General features: G+C 44.8%; 2 protein-coding genes across 2 annotated transcripts in view; one reads left to right on the top strand and one right to left on the bottom strand.

Moving 5' to 3' along the window:
* Positions 1-1219: 1219 nt before the first annotated feature.
* On the bottom strand, positions 1220-3569 carry LOC111981898 (uncharacterized). The gene is made up of 3 exons (XM_024013389.2): positions 2589-3569; positions 2116-2475; positions 1220-1895 (listed from the first exon to the last, which is right to left on the bottom strand). The coding sequence occupies exons 1-3, from the start codon at positions 3166-3168 to the stop codon at positions 1315-1317; spliced, it is 1521 nt and encodes a 506-aa protein (XP_023869157.1). The 5' UTR covers positions 3169-3569; the 3' UTR covers positions 1220-1314.
* Positions 3570-7264: 3695 nt separating this feature from the next.
* LOC111980351 (insulin receptor substrate 1-B-like) overlaps positions 7265-16988 on the top strand; it is a 20524-nt gene continuing 10800 nt past the window's right edge. The window contains exons 1-2 of the mRNA XM_024011075.2: positions 7265-7835; positions 9561-12854. Coding sequence (XP_023866843.1) covers positions 7475-7835; positions 9561-12854 — 3655 coding nt within the window. The 5' untranslated portion in view covers positions 7265-7474. The remainder of the gene's footprint in view (positions 7836-9560; positions 12855-16988) is intronic.

Raw genomic sequence — 16988 nt, 5'->3', positions numbered from 1 at the left:
GCTTGGGGTCATTGTCCATTTGGAAGACCCATTTGCGACCAAGCTTTAACTTCCTGACTGATGTTGTTTCAATATATACGCATCATTTTCCTTTCTCATCATGCCATCTATTTTGTGAAGTGCACCAGTCCCTCCTGCAGCGTATAACCCCTACAACATACATTTACATTTACATTTAAGTCATTTAGCAGACGCTCTTATCCAGAGCGACTTACAAATTGGTGCATTCACCTTATGACATCCAGTGGAACAGCCACTTTACAATAGTGCATCTAAATCTTTCCTTAACTAAAGCTGAATCCTACATGTACAAATTACCTCGGTTAACCTGTACCCCCGCTGGGTGGTGCAGCGGTCTAAGGCACTGCATCTCTGTGCTAAAGGCGTCACTACAGACCCTGGTTAGATTCCAGGCTTATCAAAACTGGCCATGATTGGGAGTCCCATTGGCCCAGCGTCGTCCGGGTTAGGGTTGGGATAGGCCGTCATTGTAAATAAGAATTTGTTCTTAACTGGACTTGCCTAGTTAAATAAAGGTTAAATAAATAAAAACATAGCCTCGTGATTTTGTGTTACTTTTAATGTTTTACTTTAGTTTATTTAGTAAATATTTTCTTAACTATTTCTTGAACTGAATTGTTGGTTAAGGGGTTGTAAAGTAAGCATTTCACGGTATGGTCTACAAGTTGTATTAGGTGCATGTGACAAATAAAAATGGATTTGAATCATTGAGGAACTCCCAGATCAGTACAGTAGGTGGCAGTAATGCTCCTTTTTAGACTTGACCCCGTTATTTACATAGCTGTTATTAGCCAATGCTGTTGTACATGACACTAGAATCATAGGAACAAAATGTTTGAAGATCATGTTTCTGTATTGCAAATGTGATTGATATGACATAATACATTCAGCAAGAGATAAAGACAAAGGATGTATTTGTTTTGTGGGGTTTTAATACAGAAACATGTCAGTTGGCAACACAGTAAAATAAGCAAGCCATCGTACAAAACACTAGCTGAGTAAATGTGTATGGGAACAGATTGTCATATTTAACAGGATATTTCAAGCTGTACATRTGTCTATACATCATCAATGATGCACCTCACCTTGTATGAACCACATCAACTGTGCTGCACTCAGAGTTCTGCCCCCAATTTGAATTATTTCTGTTCCTTCCGGTAAAAGACACAGGCTAAATTTCTTTTAACACGTACAGTAAGCTAATACCATCCTTTTTTACCAGTCTCTCTGTATATCCCCAGTGCTTTCCTTGCTTCCTGTTTTTCCTTCCATTAGTCTTTCATGAAGACCTTATCAGCCGACCCCTCCCATTGAGTGGGTGCGCTGGTGAAATCGCAGTCCCCCACAGTTTCGGAAAGTTTTCCCACACTGGCTGCAGGTGTAGGGCTTCTCTCCTGTGTGAATGCGGAAGTGTCTTGTGAGAGCCCAAGAGTGACGGAAGCGTGCGTTGCACACTGTGCAGGCATAAGGCCTCTCTCCAGTATGAATACGCTGATGGATCTTCAGGTGCTCCATGCGGTTGAAGTCTCGACCACACAGGGAGCAGTGGTACGGGCTACGCCCAGGGGGGTAGAGGTTGCGCTTGGGGAGCTTGTTCATATCCTTCGGGTGAACAAGACTACGATGTCGCCGCAGCTCCTCAGACAGATGGAACTTCTCTCCACAGATCTTGCAGATGTGCTGTGCTGCAGCCATGTTGTTCACTTCACCTATCTGAGGGCTGTACATCTGGTGTGAGTGAGAGGTGGAAGCCCCAGCAGTCTCTCTGGGTGGGTACTGCTGCTGCTTACCAAAGCCTGCATGGAGACCTGTGGCTGAAGAAGACGATAGGATGTCCAAGTCTGGAATGTCTGGGTTGAAGATTGGGGAGTCCGCTACAAAGTCAAATTAGAGAAAATGGATTAACCACTTGAAAAACTATCATTGTCACCTAACATGAGATCAAATCCAGTTACTACAGAACTCTTTGGGCTGGTTTCCCGGACACAACTTAAGGCTATTCCGGGACTAAACATTTTCTATTGAAATATCTTTTTTTTGTCCGGGAGTAGGCTTAATTTGTGTGTGGAAACCAGTCTGTAGTGAGGGACTTACATAGAGAGTGGCTAGTGGAGGGGGTGAATGAGTCTGGATCCCTGTGAGGGAGCTGCAGTGCCTCTGGCCTCCAATCCTCCAGCAGCCTAGTTTGAGCCAAGGAGAGGCTGTCTGGACAGTAGTCCTCTTCTCCTACTTCGGTGTGGGGACCAGAATTCCTACTGCATCCCAGGTCTGCAGATTCCACCTTCACTTCAACCAGATACTTCACCTCTGCATTCTTCGTGGTAACTTCAGGGAAGGGATGGCTGTCAACTGTTGATGTGTCATGTCCTGCGGTTGTCTCTGTGCATGCTCGGTTAAAATGTTCAACATCTTCATGGTTGTCTGAGTATATGTTTGGGAGAACCTCTTTAGTCTCTGTAACGAAATATTGATAAGGAGAACATGCATCATAGCTTTGTGTAAACAATACATTACAGAACATTTAAAATGTGAATAGTTCAACAGTAGTGAATGACAGTCCAACTTACCAGCTGCATCTCCTTGACTTAAAGTCGACTTGCCCAATAAATCTGGTTTAATATCTTGAGTGCAGATACGACCATCCTCACGGATCTCACAAAACGATTCGGTAAGATATGCAGGGTTATCAGCAACTTCTGATTCAAATCCTCCATACCTATCCTCAACATTTTTTGTATGAAGAGACTGATTGGATTCATGAACTCTATGCTCTCCTTCTCTTCCTGATTTGATTGTATTTTGTGAGACGTTTAGAGAATTCAGCTGCTGATGAACCTGTTGAATTCTACTATTGGTACTGGCTTTGTCCCCTATTATTGATTCTACTTGACGTTCCTCCCCTCGCGCTGCACATAATTCAAGTTCGGCTGCTTGCAAGCGAAACTTTAGGGACTTATTGTCCCGCAGCGTCTCGTGCATTTGATCCCGCACGTCCCTCAACACTTGGCCGACTAGTTTTGTAACCTCAACCACAGCTACCTCCACTGCTACTCCTAATGCATTTTGAATAGTAGCAGTCAATTCATCCTGAAACGAAAATGATAATTCCGCTACCAACGTGTTTGGAGGACTCAAGTTTGCCGACATTTTCGTGTTACCCTCGAACAAATTCTGACCTCAAGTCATGAGTTATTAATAATACTAAAGTCCAGATATGTTTTCAAACAAGGTAAACAAGATAGCTAGTAGCTAAGTATTTTAGCTTGTCCTGATTGTTAAACAGCTGGCTGAGTGCATCTGGAAGTGTGCTCACGATTGTTTGGTGAAAGCTGCTAACCCCCCCTTGCCTCTGACTGAACGCTGTCCCTCTGCTTGTTTAGTTCACTTACCTAGCAAGTAAATCATTTAGTCTGTAGCTAACACTTAGTCACAAAATAATTGAAAACTATAATTTCAAGTGGCATTTAAAGAATTGTTGCATGCTTTCCAGTTAGCATCTTTCCTCGAATAAGAACGGAAGTTTCTTCTTCCTGTTTGCTGTTAGGGCCAACCGTTGACTATYCATTCACATTGTAGCCTATACCAGCAATATCTTTCAAGAGACTATATGATAGATCATATAAGTAGAATACGTTTAACATAAACTCAGAATGTGTAATATACATGTTGGATATTGTGTTTTTATCAAGTCGTGTGAAATACATTGAGTGAAAAGCAATGCAATGTTAAACTCTGGCTTGAGTGTTTGTTGGCCATCTATTTCAAATCAACTGGCCATGTTCGAATGGCTAGTTACCACAGCCACAAAGTCATCACCTATTTCTACAATTTCCATTCTTAAAAATTGATTTTAAACCCTAACCATAACCGTAACCACACTGCTGACTTTGTGTCTAACCTTTTAATACCAAAAATCTACTTTTTGTTTTCATTAATTTTTACGATACACTTTGTGGCTGTCGTAACTAGTGGAAACCGCGAGTACGAGATCGCATAATACATCCTTCCTTTCATACCCTCCTTGAAATGATGACTACTGGCAAATCAGAGTGAGTAAATCATTAATGTGATCATTGTGAGGAAGGAGGAATTGACATKTTTTTAAAGGGCGTTGGAATTCTGTAGGCCTACAGCTATAAAATAGGCTGTGTATCTTATGCCTTTATGTTAGAAAAAATGCTATTATTGACTGTATGATTGATTGATAGATGAGGAGGATGATGATGAGCAATTGATGTTGTTGTTGCTGCTACAGTAGTAGGCCTAAGGTTATTGTTATCATTTTCCATCATTGACTTTTCTTACATTTCCTTACTCCTTGCCTAATGTTACCACGTATTTTAGCAGTGGTGGAAAAAGTATCAAATTGTCATACTTGAGTAAAACTAAAGATACCTTAATAGAAAATGACTGAAGTAAAAGTGAAAGTCAGCCAGTAAAATCCTACTAAAGTATTTGGTTTTTAATATACMTAACTATCAAAAGTAAATGTGATTGCTAAAAATGTACTTAAGAATCAAAAGTAAAAGTATAAATAATTTCAAATTCTTTATATTCAGCAAACCAGACGGCACCATTTTATTTTACATGTTTTATTTACGGATAGCCAGGGGCACGCTCCAACACTCTTGATAAGTGTGAATTAGACAATTTTGCTGTCCTGCTAAGCATTCAAAATGTATCAAGTACTTTTGGGTGTCAGAGAAAATATATGGAGTAAAAAATACATAATTTTCTTCCGGAATGTAGTGAAGTAAAAGTTGTCAAAAATGTAAATAGCAAAGCGAAGTACAGATACCCCCCAAATATGTTTACTTAAGTACTTTACATCACTGTATTTTAGTGATTGCAAAGATGAGAGCAGAATTTCCTATGATATTCATTTGAATTCTTATAATTTAGCAATTCATAAGGCGAAAGGGGAATGGAATTCCAAAGAGTCAACAGGCCTCTCACCTGCAGCCACACAATGACACAGATCATTTAGAGCTGTTCAGACCGAGCAGTCAAAAAGCCTACAGACAGGGGTGTCAAACTCATTCCATTAATGGCTAAGTAGTGTCTGGTTTTTGTTTTTACCTTTCAATGAAGACGTAGTAGGCAACCAGGTGAGGGGAGTCATTTAGTCATTAGTGATCTTATTCATCAATCAAGAACAAGGGAGCAGCGAAAACCCATAGACACTCTGCCCTCCGTGGGGAAAAAAGTAAGTCTATGGAAGGGGGTGAGACCCATGAGCCTCCTAGGTGTTGTATTGAAGTCAATGTACCCAGTGGAAGACAGAAGCTAGCTGTCTTACGGCTACATCATGGTGCTACCCTACAGAGTGCTGCTGAGGCTACTGTAGACCTTCATTGCAAAACAGTGTGTTTTAATAAATTATTTGGGGATGTGAATATATTTAGTATAGTTCTATCTAAAACGCATAACTTTTTAATGTTTCACTGTTTTTATTTTTATGAAATTCACAGAGGATGGTTCTCCCCTTGCTCCTCTAAGAAGCCTCCATTGATAGACAAACAAAACAAGGATAGCAATTCAAATTATGTATATAAATAATTCATAAAAGGGAAACACTGACATTTATTAAGATAACTAAGTTATTGCAGGGACATGTGGTGTGGGAGAGCCATTGTCTTTACACTGTACCACTCAGAGGGGGGTATATGATGTAGACATCTCTTATTAAAGAGAGGTTTGTATCTAGATCTTTCTCTTTACACTTCCCAAGTATCTCTCCTGGACATAGTTTGTGTCATCAAAAGTTATGTAGTGTAAAGAGGCCCTTAGCCTGTTGGACCTCTGGGTGTTCTCTCGCGTCGCCCCGCTCCTCCGCTCTCTCCACTGGCTTCCAGTTGAGGCTCGCATCCGCTACAAGACCATGGTGCTTGCCTACGGAGCTGTGAGGGGAACGGCACCTCCGTACCTTCAGGCTCTGATCAGGCCCTACACCCAAACAAGGGCACTGCGTTCATCCACCTCTGGCCTGCTCGCCTCCCTACCTCTGAGGAAGTACAGTTCCCGCTCAGCCCAGTCAAAACTGTTCGCTGCTCTGGCACCCCAATGGTGGAACAAACTCCCTCACGACGCCAGGTCAGCGGAGTCAATCACCACCTTCCGGAGACACCTGAAACCCCACCTCTTTAAGGAATACCTAGGATAGGATAAAGTAATCCTTCTAACCCCCCCCCCCTTTAAAAGAGTTAGATGCACTATTGTAAAGTGGTTGTTCCACTGGATATCATAAGGTGAATGCACCAATTTGTAAGTCGCTCTGGATAAGAGCGTCTGCTAAATGACTTAAATGTAAATGTAAATGGGTGTGAAAACTCTGGCATGGTGCTGCATTGTTGACCGCGGCCCTGTCCACGGACGTGGTGCTGAAGAGCTGACCGTAGCGCTGTTTATCCTCATGGTGCTGAAGCGTTGACCGCAGCGCTGTTAACATTTATGACGTTGAAAAACTGACGTGGCGCTGTTCACGGCCGTGGGTGCTGAATCAGCATCAATCTTTTTGCGTTCAGCGCTGACTACCGTGCAGGCTGCTTGATGTATAGCCCACAGAATGTGCAAAACCCATACAAACCCATACAGGGAGTGACCAACAGGTGTCGCAAACGCTCTGATGAAAACATGATTGGATAAATCTGTCAATGGTCAGAAGGGATTCCGCATTGAATAATAAAAAAAATGTTAGGTATAGAAATTGAATGATATGGCTCACAAAAATGTAATCCGTAGATGTCTGGTCTTATTTTCTCTTTTTGACTAGTTAAGGGGATTATTTCTGTAAGTACATATAACGGCTAAATAGAACATGACTTAGCCTAATTGGCTAATTTATGTATATTTATTGATCAGTCCATCGATGGTAAAACATGCGATCACTGGCTTGTGATAGCCTAAATAAAATAGCCAATATTTCTGTTTTCTTAGTAGGCCTACAGTAAACAAGAACCCGAGATCGTGTATTTTATGATAATTAACCTTAACTGAACGCAATGTCCTTTCAGTTTTGCCCCACTATCAATCTCAAGACCCAAACAGTCATTTGACTGACGTTTCAATATTAGTGTGCAGCAGATGAACATGCATAGAGGAGCATCAATGTGACAGTCAATGCAGAGTAGTAGAAGGCCAGGCTACAGTAAACAGACTGAGTAGGAGTGGGCATAATACTCCAGCAAGCAGCATAGGCTGGCTATAGGGAGCAGTGCAGGCGTCACTCGCCGCATGTGCCAGTCTGTGTGTGCTCGCAGACGGGGGAAAAGGTTGATTTATAGAAATAACACATGTTCAAATTAGCTCGCTTTTTCTGAACGCACGCGCGTTGGATGCTTCACTATATGGATACGATGAGAAGGAAAATAGTAATGTGGCTATAATAAATTAATAGCCTGCTCGTTTTAGTGGGGGTGATTTTAAGCAAGCAAAACAAGAGACCTGCCTAGTAATGGAGAACCAGGCTGCGGAGCTGCTACAGCAGCAGCAGAGCTACGAGGACGTTCGGAAAAGCGGGTATCTCCGCAAGCAGAAATCTATGCACCGGCGATTCTTCGTTTTGAGGGAAGCCTCGGAACAGGGCCCTGCCCGTTTAGAATATTATGAGAACGAGAAGAAATTCCAAAGCAAGTCACCTGTCCCGAAAAAAGCGCTGAATCTGGAGACTTGCTTCAACATCAACAAGCGGGCGGATTCCAAGAACAAGCACATGATAGTGATGTATACCCGCGGGGAGAGCTTTGCCATTGCAGCTGACAGTGAGGAGGTCCAGAATGAATGGTACCAGGCCATGCTGGACCTTCAGTGGAAATGTAAGCCGTAGTACAAGGGTTTACTATACATGCTCAATTTTCCCCTTGCGCGTTTAGTCTGCATGGGCCAATGTTGGTCTAGCCATTCTGGATTGACATCAATTTGACATTTACATCTGTAACGCGACATCTTGTTAATGTATCCTTTATAGCCCATCACACGTGTGATTCTTTTTGTAGTATATATAGTCCATTGTATACAGAATATTGCTATTATAAATCAACATATGAGCAGGTGCATAGCAGTTCAAATGGGGTGGTGGACCACTGCTGCATGCGCTCTGTCTCGCCAGTATAATAACCATAATTATAATGTTTTTCATCATTTTCCTGCATGTTAGCCTACAACATTATTGCAAACGTGCATGAACCAGCATATGGAATTTTTGTATTCTTATTCGCGACCAAATAGGCTGCAGGACGCCATCATTCATAGCGCATAGTCTAGGCTACTGCAGAGGATGCAGCCGAGTAGTCCGCTGTATGTTTTTATTTTTCTACACATAACTCTGCACGTCGTGGGCATAACCTACATTTCTGTGCTATGACGTTGGCTGGCTTGGGGGAGAGCCGCAGCATCTCCGTGTTTTCATTTGGAAACGGGTTTCTATTCGTTTCCGCCGTGTTTACAGTAGGTTGTTATGCTGTGACACTAACTCCCACTGCTATCATTTCAGTAGTAATATGATTAAAAAAATCATAATAATGATTGTAATAATGTGGCACATCATTTCCTCAACATTACGTTTGTCTTTATTGTAAGGGCGTAGTTATTGTATTTTCTATTTATGTAGGCATATGTAATTGGGTCATTCCACTAATTGGGTACCTTTTAAGTAGTGTAACTTGATCCCAAAAACGTTTGATTTCACCTAATTTTAACATCGTCAAAGAGCACATGTTCAACTTAATAAGAAACACGTTTTTTTTCCATCTCAAGAGGTTCAATTAAAAAAATGACTATAGTAAGTGCCTATTAAGTGCCAAACAAATCAACAGGTTTGACTGTAACAGGGTTTACGATTTCAATTAAAAACGCAAAAGGCACTCATTTCGTGGAACAACCCAATTTAAGATACAGTATTGAGAACAAGGCTACACTAACACATATGTTGGTTTCTTGAGTGGAGCATGAATGTTGTTAGATGAAACATATCTGAAGTTACAATGTGATGATCAGTAATAACATTGTAATAACCTGTATTTAGAGTATTGACACCTTGTAGGTTATAAAGATTGATCATTTTCATGACTATAAACAGTCTTTATTGCACCAACCCAATAATGTTAAAGAAATGTTTTTCAAAAAGATGCCTTATTCACACAATATTAAATGTCACTCCACCACATGCTCTTAACCATCATGCTGTGTTTTTGTTATATGATACTGTCTTCAAATATATTTTTTTATGAGTGCATTCATGCAACAACACCTGCCTGCATGAATAATGGGGCTAGTAATGTGTCTCTCACATGGACAGCGATTTTTAAGCCAGTTAAGGTGCGGTGTTCCTAAATGTGCTGTATGTGCTTCAACTGACGTTCCTTCTGACCTTGATAATATAGGAATATTGTATACAATATTTTGGTCTCCTGTCTGTCAACCGTCGTAATGTTCTGTCTCTGTGTGTGTGTCTCTCTCTCTGTCTCTACACTGTATATCTCTTTGCATAGTTTTTTGTCTTGCTGTGTATTGATATGTGTCTTTGTTGTGATTCTCTGCAGGTAAAAGCCCAGAGAACTGTGGCAGTGGTGGGGAGTGTGGACTCCCCTCTCCTCCAGGCCCAGCTTTTAAGGAGGTGTGGCAGGTCAAGGTGTGGCCTAAAGGGCTTGGCCAGGCCAGAAACCTAGTGGGCATCTACCGGCTGTGCCTGACCGACAAGACGGTCAACTTCGTCAAGCTCAACTCTGACATGGCCACCGTGGTCCTACAGCTGATGAATGTGCGTCGCTGTGGCCACTCTGAGAACTTCTTCTTCATCGAAGTGGGCCGCTCGGCCATGACAGGGCCTGGGGAGTTCTGGATGCAGGTGGAGGACTCGGTGGTCGCCCAGAACATGCATGAGACCCTGCTGGAGGCCATGAAGGCTCTGAGCGAGGAGTTCCGCCAGCGCAGTAAGTCCCAGTCTGTGGGAGCTACAGCTGGAGGTGGCACCGCCTCCAACCCCATCAGTGTCCCCACCCGCCGCCACCACCCCAACCTACCCCCCAGCCAGGTGGGCTTCGGCAGACGATCCCGGACCGAGACCCCTGGAGCAGGTGGGGCCAGCTGCACCAGCACTTCACCCACACCACGCAACGGGTTCCCCAGGGCGCGTACAGCCAGCATCGGGGGAAGGATGGAGGAGGGTGGAGGTGGAGCCAGGGGGGCATGGGCAAGTTCCAGTCCCAGCCTGAATGGATCCTGTTCCACTACACCCACCCTGAGAACCAAGCCCACCAGAGCTCCAACCCCAGCTAAGATCACTCTCAGCCTGGCCCGCTACACCCCCAACCCAGCCCCCTCCCCAGCCCCGAGCCTCTCCTCCAGCTCTGGTCATGGCTCAGAGTGTGGACTAGTCGGAGGGGCAATGGGAAATGTAGCGATCTGCTCTTACACCCGTGTCCCTCAAAGAGTCTCTGTGTCGGGCTCCCCTAGTGACTATGGCTCCTCAGACGAGTATGGCTCCAGCCCTGGAGAGCACTCCCTGCTTGTCCCCAGTCTGCCAGGAGGGTCCCATGGGGGGATGGGACACCATGCTCATGGAGAGAGCTCTTCCAGCTACATAGTGATGGGCCAGAGAGAGAGCATCCCTGGGTTCCATCAGCGTCCTCAGGGCCGCAGGATGCTGCGGCGCTCCTCCAGCAGGGAGTGTGAGGCAGAGCGCAGACTCCTCAGCAAGAGGGCCTCCCTGCCCCTGGCTGCTCACGAACGCCTGGCCCCTCGTAGGAAGGAGGAAGAGGATGAGGACGAAGAGTACGCTGTCATGTCGCGGAGTATTAGCAGGGATGCCTTTGTGTCACAACGTGGATCAGGGGGCTCGGCAGCAGGGGGCTCCGCAGTGGCGGTCGTGGTTGGGGAGACCCGGGCGAGGGCAGATGGGGTCCGAGGAGAGGTGGGAGGAGGAGGGGCACCAGTGGACAGTGGCTACATGGCCATGTTACCCGGAGTGACAGCTTCTCCTGTTTCCCTCTCTCTATCTGTGGCCGTGTCTGACGTCGGTGCCAAACCTGGGGCTGATGATGAGTATATGGCCATGACCCCCAACAATAGTGTGTCTCCCCCCCAGCACATCTYCCTGCCTGTCTCAGAGGGCTACATGGTCATGTCCCCCAACAGCAGCTGCTCCCCAGACTTGCATGGAATGGCCATGTGGGGGAGCAGGGGCAGCATGGAGAGCCGAGCTGGCAGTGACTACATGAACATGTCTCCTATCAGCATCCGCTCGGCTTGCAGCACACCCCCCTTTCAACCTGAACAGAACCAGTTACAACCCAAGATGGTCTACTCCTACTTCTCTCTGCCACGATCCTACAAACACACACTCTCTACACGCTTCGAAGATGACTTAGATCAAGGGAAAAGAAAGGAGGGGGGTCATCACGACCATGACGGTCCTGGAAATCAGGGTGGACAAGTGGTCTACAGCAAGAGGGACACAGCCACAGTTGGCCCTGCAGGAGGCTGTCAACTCTCCCTCTCCTCTTCCTCCTTCTCTTCCAGCTCAGCTAGCAGTGAGAGCCTGGATGATAGGCCCAAATCAGTGGCAACAGGGGGAGGGCTACGACTAACAAGAACAGGGCCAGGGTTCAGGAATGGGGGAGCACGCTCAAAGGACGGATCCTACCAGCAAAAACGTGCATCGCATGGCCCAGGGGGACAGCAGATGAAGCCTCGTCCCCTCAGTGTGTCTGTGGACATGTCTAAAGCTAACACTTTGCCAAGGGTTAAGGAGAATCTCCTTCCCACAGTGCCTCAGAGCCCAGGGGATTATGTCAGCATTGTGTTCAGGGGTGGTGACGTGGGGTGCAGGAGAGGAGACCAGTGGGGGCCAGATCATGGACTGTCAGTGACCCATGGAACCCCGAGGCCCGTGCACCGTCCAGCCCTCTGCCACAGTGGCTCCACCAACCTCCCCCGCAGCTTCTCTGTACCTCTGGCCACCTCCGCTGCCTTGGCTGCRTCTGCTGAGTACGTCAACATGGACTTGGGGATGGGGAACTCCCCTTGCCCATCCCCCCGGAGCCCTGTTAAATCACCTTTCAGCCTGCCCCCAGCCATCGCCCCGAAGCCCCGAGTTTTGGCCCGTAATAGGCCCTCTCCTAGGACAGCAGAGGGCAATGTAGGTGGGCATAGGGCAGCAGTGCCAACAGACTTACCCACGTCATATACAGACTACACAGAGATGGCCTTCAGCATGGGTTCAGGGCCTAACCCTGCAGTGCCTGCCATGCACGCTGCCCAAAGATCATCAATGGAGCAGGAGCCAGGCTTGGTCTTTCCCTCAGAAAAGTCCTATTCATCTCCTGCCCAGAACCAAAGCAGCAGGCTGGCCAGAGACAGGGTTGACAGGGGTGACCAACTGGGACGGAGACGCCACCGCTCTGAGACCTTCATCATGACTCCTCCCTCTCTCCCCTTCCACCTGTCCTCCTCAGGCTCCTTGTTCTTGGAGAGTGCTCAGGCAGCATCACCTCATCGGCACAGAGGGCTGGAGGGGGGTTCACCGTGGGAGAATGCACAGGCAGCTATGTCTCAATGTGCCATTCCTGCTGCACCCGCAGCCCAGGATTCATCCTCTGGGTCTGCTGAACAAGGCCTTAACTATATTGATCTGGACCTGGCCATTAAGGACAGCTCTCAGACTGGACTGGAGGGGGGAGCCACCGTTCCCCACAATGTCTTCACATCCGTCCACAGTGGGGCAGTTGGGGGAGGCATGACTGGTTTGGGGAACAACCCTGGCTATGCCAGTATTGATTTCTGCAAATCAGAGGAGTTGAGAGCACATCATCAGAGCAGCAGGAAAGATGTAAAAGGTAAAGGTACTCTATCTGTTTTATCACCAAATGCACACAGAAATGGGTATGTTAGCTATCAAAAATATGATCAGTAGTAGAAATCTTTGTTATTCTGTGTGATGGAATACATTTCTGGCACACAATTGCTTCAGGGTTGAGGTGTTGGCTGGCCTCCTAAAATGACTGCTGCCTCCCTTGAGTTGAAAATCTTATTTCACCATCAGAGTTTGCAAGGGTATTTACACATAGGGAAGCATGTACAGTTGAAGTCGAAAGTTTACATACACTTAGGTTGGTGTCATTAAAACTCGTTTTTCAACCACTCCACAAATTTCTTGTTAAGAAACTATAGTTTTGGCAAGTCGGTTCGGACATCTACTTTGTGCATGACACAAGTAATTTTTCCAACAATTGTTTACAGACAGATTATTTCACTTATCATTCACTGTATCACAATTCCAGTGGGTCAGACGTTTACATACCCTAAGTTGACTGTGCCTTTAAACAGCTTGGAATATTCCAGAAAATGATGTCATGGCTGTAGAAGCTTCTGATAGGCTAATTGACATCATTTGAGTCAATTGGAGGTGTACCAGTGGATGTATTTCAAGGCCTACCTTCAAACTCAGTGCCACTTTGCTTGACATCATGGGAAATCAAAAGAAATCAGCCAAGACCTCAGAAAATAAATTGTAGACCTCCACAAGTCTGGTTCATCCTTGAGAGCAATTTCCAAACGCCTGAAGGTAACCACGTTCATCTGTACAAACAATAGTTACCAAGTATAAACACCATGGGACCACGCAGCTGTCATACCGCTCAGGAAGGAGACGCGTTCTGTCTRCTAGAGATGAACGTACTTTGGTGTCGAAAAGTGCAAATCAATCCCAGAACAGCAAAGGACCTTGTGAAGATGCTGGAGGAAACAGGTACAAAGGTATCTATATCCACAGTAAAACTAGTTCTATATCGACATAATCTTAAAGGCCGCTCAGCAAGGAAGAAGCCACTGCTCCAAAACCGCCATAAAAAAGCCAAACTACGGTTTGCAACTGCACATGGGGACAAAGATCGTACTTTTTGGAGAAATGTCCTCTGGTCTGATGAAACAAAAATAGAACTGTTTGGCCATAATGACCATCATTATGTGTGGAGAAAAAGGGGGAGGCTTGCAAGCCGAAGAACACCATCCCAACCGTGAAGCAAGGGGATGGCTGCATCATGTTGTGGGGGTGCTTTGCTGCGGGAGGGACTGGTGCACTTTACAAAATAGATGGCATCATGAGGCAGGAAAATTATGTGGATATATTGAAGCAACATCTCAAGACATCAGTCAGGAACTTAAAACTTGGTCGCAAATGGGTCTTCCAAATGGACAATGACCRCAAGCATACTTCCAAAGTTGTTGCAAAATGGCTTAAGGACAACAAAGTCAAGGTATTGGAGTGGCCATCACAAAGCCCTGACCTAAATCCTATAGAAAACTTGTGGTCAGAACTGAAAAAGCATGTGTGAGCATGGAGGCCTACAAACCTGACTCAGTTACACCAGCTTTGACAGGAGGAATGGGCCAAAATTCACCCAACTTGTTGTGGGAAGCTTGTGGAAGCTACCCAAAACGTTTGACCCAAGTTAAACAATTTAAAGGCAATGCTACCCAATACTAATTGAGTGTATGTAAACTTCTGACCCACTGGGAATTTGATGAAAGAAATAACAGCTGAAATAAATCATTCTCTCTACTATTATTCTGACATTTCACAATCTTAAAATAAAGTGGTGATCCTAAKTGACCTAAGASAGGGAAGTTTGACTAGGATTAAATGTCAGGAATTGTGAAACMGAGTTTAAATGTATTTGGCCAAGYTGTATGTAAACTTCTGACTTCAACTGTAACACCAACACCCCTTCTCAAACAAACCTTGTCACCTTTTTGTCCATCTCTGAGAGGTTGCCGAGACCAGTGGTTCCCGAACTTTTTATAGTCCCGTACCACTTCAAACATTTAACCTCCAGCTGCATACCCCCTCTAGCACCAGGGTCAGCGCATTCTCAAATGTTGTTTTTTGCCATCATTGTAAGCCTTCCACACACACACACTATACGATACATTTATTAAACATAATAATGAGTGTGKGTTTTTGTCACAACCCGGCTCGTGGGAAATGACAAAGAGCTCTTATAGGACCAGGGCGCAAATAATAACATKATAATAATCAATAATTTTGCTCTTTTTTTAACCCTCTTACATATTAAACCTTATTTGTTCATCGAAAATGGTGAATAACTCACCACAGGTTAATGAGAAGGGTYRGCTTGAAAGGATGCARATAACGCCGCAATGTTGGGTTGTATTGGAGAGTGTCTCAGTCTTAAATCATTTTCCACACACAGTCTGTGCCTGTATTTAGTTTTCATGCWAGTGAGGACCGAGAATCCACTCTCACATAGGTACGTGGTTGCAAATGGCATCGGTGTCTTAACAGCGCGATTTGCCAAGGCAGGATACTCTGAGCGCAGCTCCATCCAGAAATCTGGCAGTGACTTCTGATTAAGTTAAATTTTCACAGAACCGCTTGTTGCAATTTCGATGTGGCTCTCTTGTTCAAATTTCGGTAAGTGGACTGGAGGCAGGGCATGAAAGGGATAACGAATCCAGTTGTTTGTGTCGTCCGTTTTGGGAAAGTACCTGCGTAATTGCACAACCAGCTCACTCAGGWGCTTCGCTATATCACATTTGACATTGTTCGTAAGCTTGAGTTAATTTGCACACAAAAAAATCATACAGTGATGGAAAGASCTGTGAGTTGTCCTTGTTAATGCAGACAGAGAAGAGCTCCAACTTCTTAATCATAGCCTCAATTTTGTCCCGCACACTGAATATAGTTGCGGAGAGTCCCTGTAATCCTAGATTCAGATCATTCAGGCGAGAAAAAACATCACCCAGATAGGTCAGTCATGTGAGAAACTCGTCATCAGACAAGAGGTCAGACATGTGAAAATTATGGTCAGTAAAGAAAACTTTAAGCTCATCTCTCAATTAAAAAAACGTGTCAATACTTTGCCCCTTGATAACCAGCGCACGCACTTCTGTATGTTGTAAAAGCGTTACATTGTCGCTGCCCATATCATTGCAGAGTGCAGAAAATACACGAGAATTCAGGGGCTTTGCTTTAACAAAGTTAACAATTTTCACTATAGTGTCCAAAACGTCTTTCAAGCTGMCAGCAATTCCCTTGGCAGCAAGAGCCTCTCGGTGGATGCTGCAGTGTACCCAAGTGGCYTCAGGAGCAACTGCTTGCACACGTGTTACCACTATGTCGCCCTGTCATGGCTTTTGCACCATCAGTACAGCAGCTACGTTTGGCTACATACAGACCGTTAGTGTAACGGTTAATGTGATTGGATGTTAATTATTTGACTAGGCTACCTGTATATGACATTGTGTTGTTATTTCGCTGAACACTAGATGGTTAAATTTTATTTTTGGCAGTGAAACGAGGCTACTTAGCCGAGAAAGAAACCTCACCCAAATGTATAGCCCTGTTGGAAAACATAAATGGACTGTTTGAAAATGTGAAGGAAAAAAAAGTATTTACATATATATATATATTTTTTAATGTGAATCACATTTTTATTTGGTGTACCCCCGACGGTATTGCGTGTACCCCTGGGGGTACGCATTCCCCGGTTTGGGAATACCTGGTCTAGACAATTGATTGTGCTGGGTCATGAAAGCTAAAGTCTAGCCCATTGATGGCTGGAGAAATAAGGGCTTTCATTGTATAGGGGTTACAATATGTTCTGAGTGGCACTCAACTATTATTTAGCATTATTAACATTAGTTGCCTTTTAACACAGCAGAGGTTGTTATGCTGGTGAATGAGGACCCAAAAGCGACTTAACAGAAACAGAGTCTTTATTCCAGTCTATAACAAAAACGATAATCCTGGATATAATCTCAGGTAAAGTCAAACAGGAAAACTGAAATCCTCTAGGCAGTAGAGGGGAACAACTGGATACGCGACCACAGACTGCAGGTCGCTTCGGGAAGGCGCAGGCCGTAGCTGATATAGATACCTGCTCACACGCAGCATCTGAAGAAGGCGGAAACACGACAGGGCGGAACAAGGACACAGAACAGCAAACATC

This window comes from Salvelinus sp. IW2-2015, linkage group LG20 (genome assembly GCF_002910315.2).
Source record: "Salvelinus sp. IW2-2015 linkage group LG20, ASM291031v2, whole genome shotgun sequence".
In the NCBI taxonomy this organism is placed as follows: Eukaryota; Metazoa; Chordata; class Actinopteri; order Salmoniformes; family Salmonidae; genus Salvelinus; species Salvelinus sp. IW2-2015.
The sequence above is the reverse complement of the archived record's forward strand: the minus strand, read 5'-3'. Positions and strand labels throughout refer to the sequence as shown.

Excerpts from the sequence above, each read along its gene's own strand:
- LOC111981898 (XM_024013389.2), bottom strand. The coding sequence starts at position 3,168 with ATGTCGGCAAACTTGAGTCCTCCAAACACGTTGGTAGCGGAATTATCA. Across the intron at positions 2,476-2,588 it reads AAGTCAAGGAGATGCAGCTG|AGACTAAAGAGGTTCTCCCA; the intron begins GTAAGTTGGACT and ends ATTTCGTTACAG. Across the intron at positions 1,896-2,115 it reads CTCCACTAGCCACTCTCTAT|CGGACTCCCCAATCTTCAAC; the intron begins GTAAGTCCCTCA and ends TTGACTTTGTAG.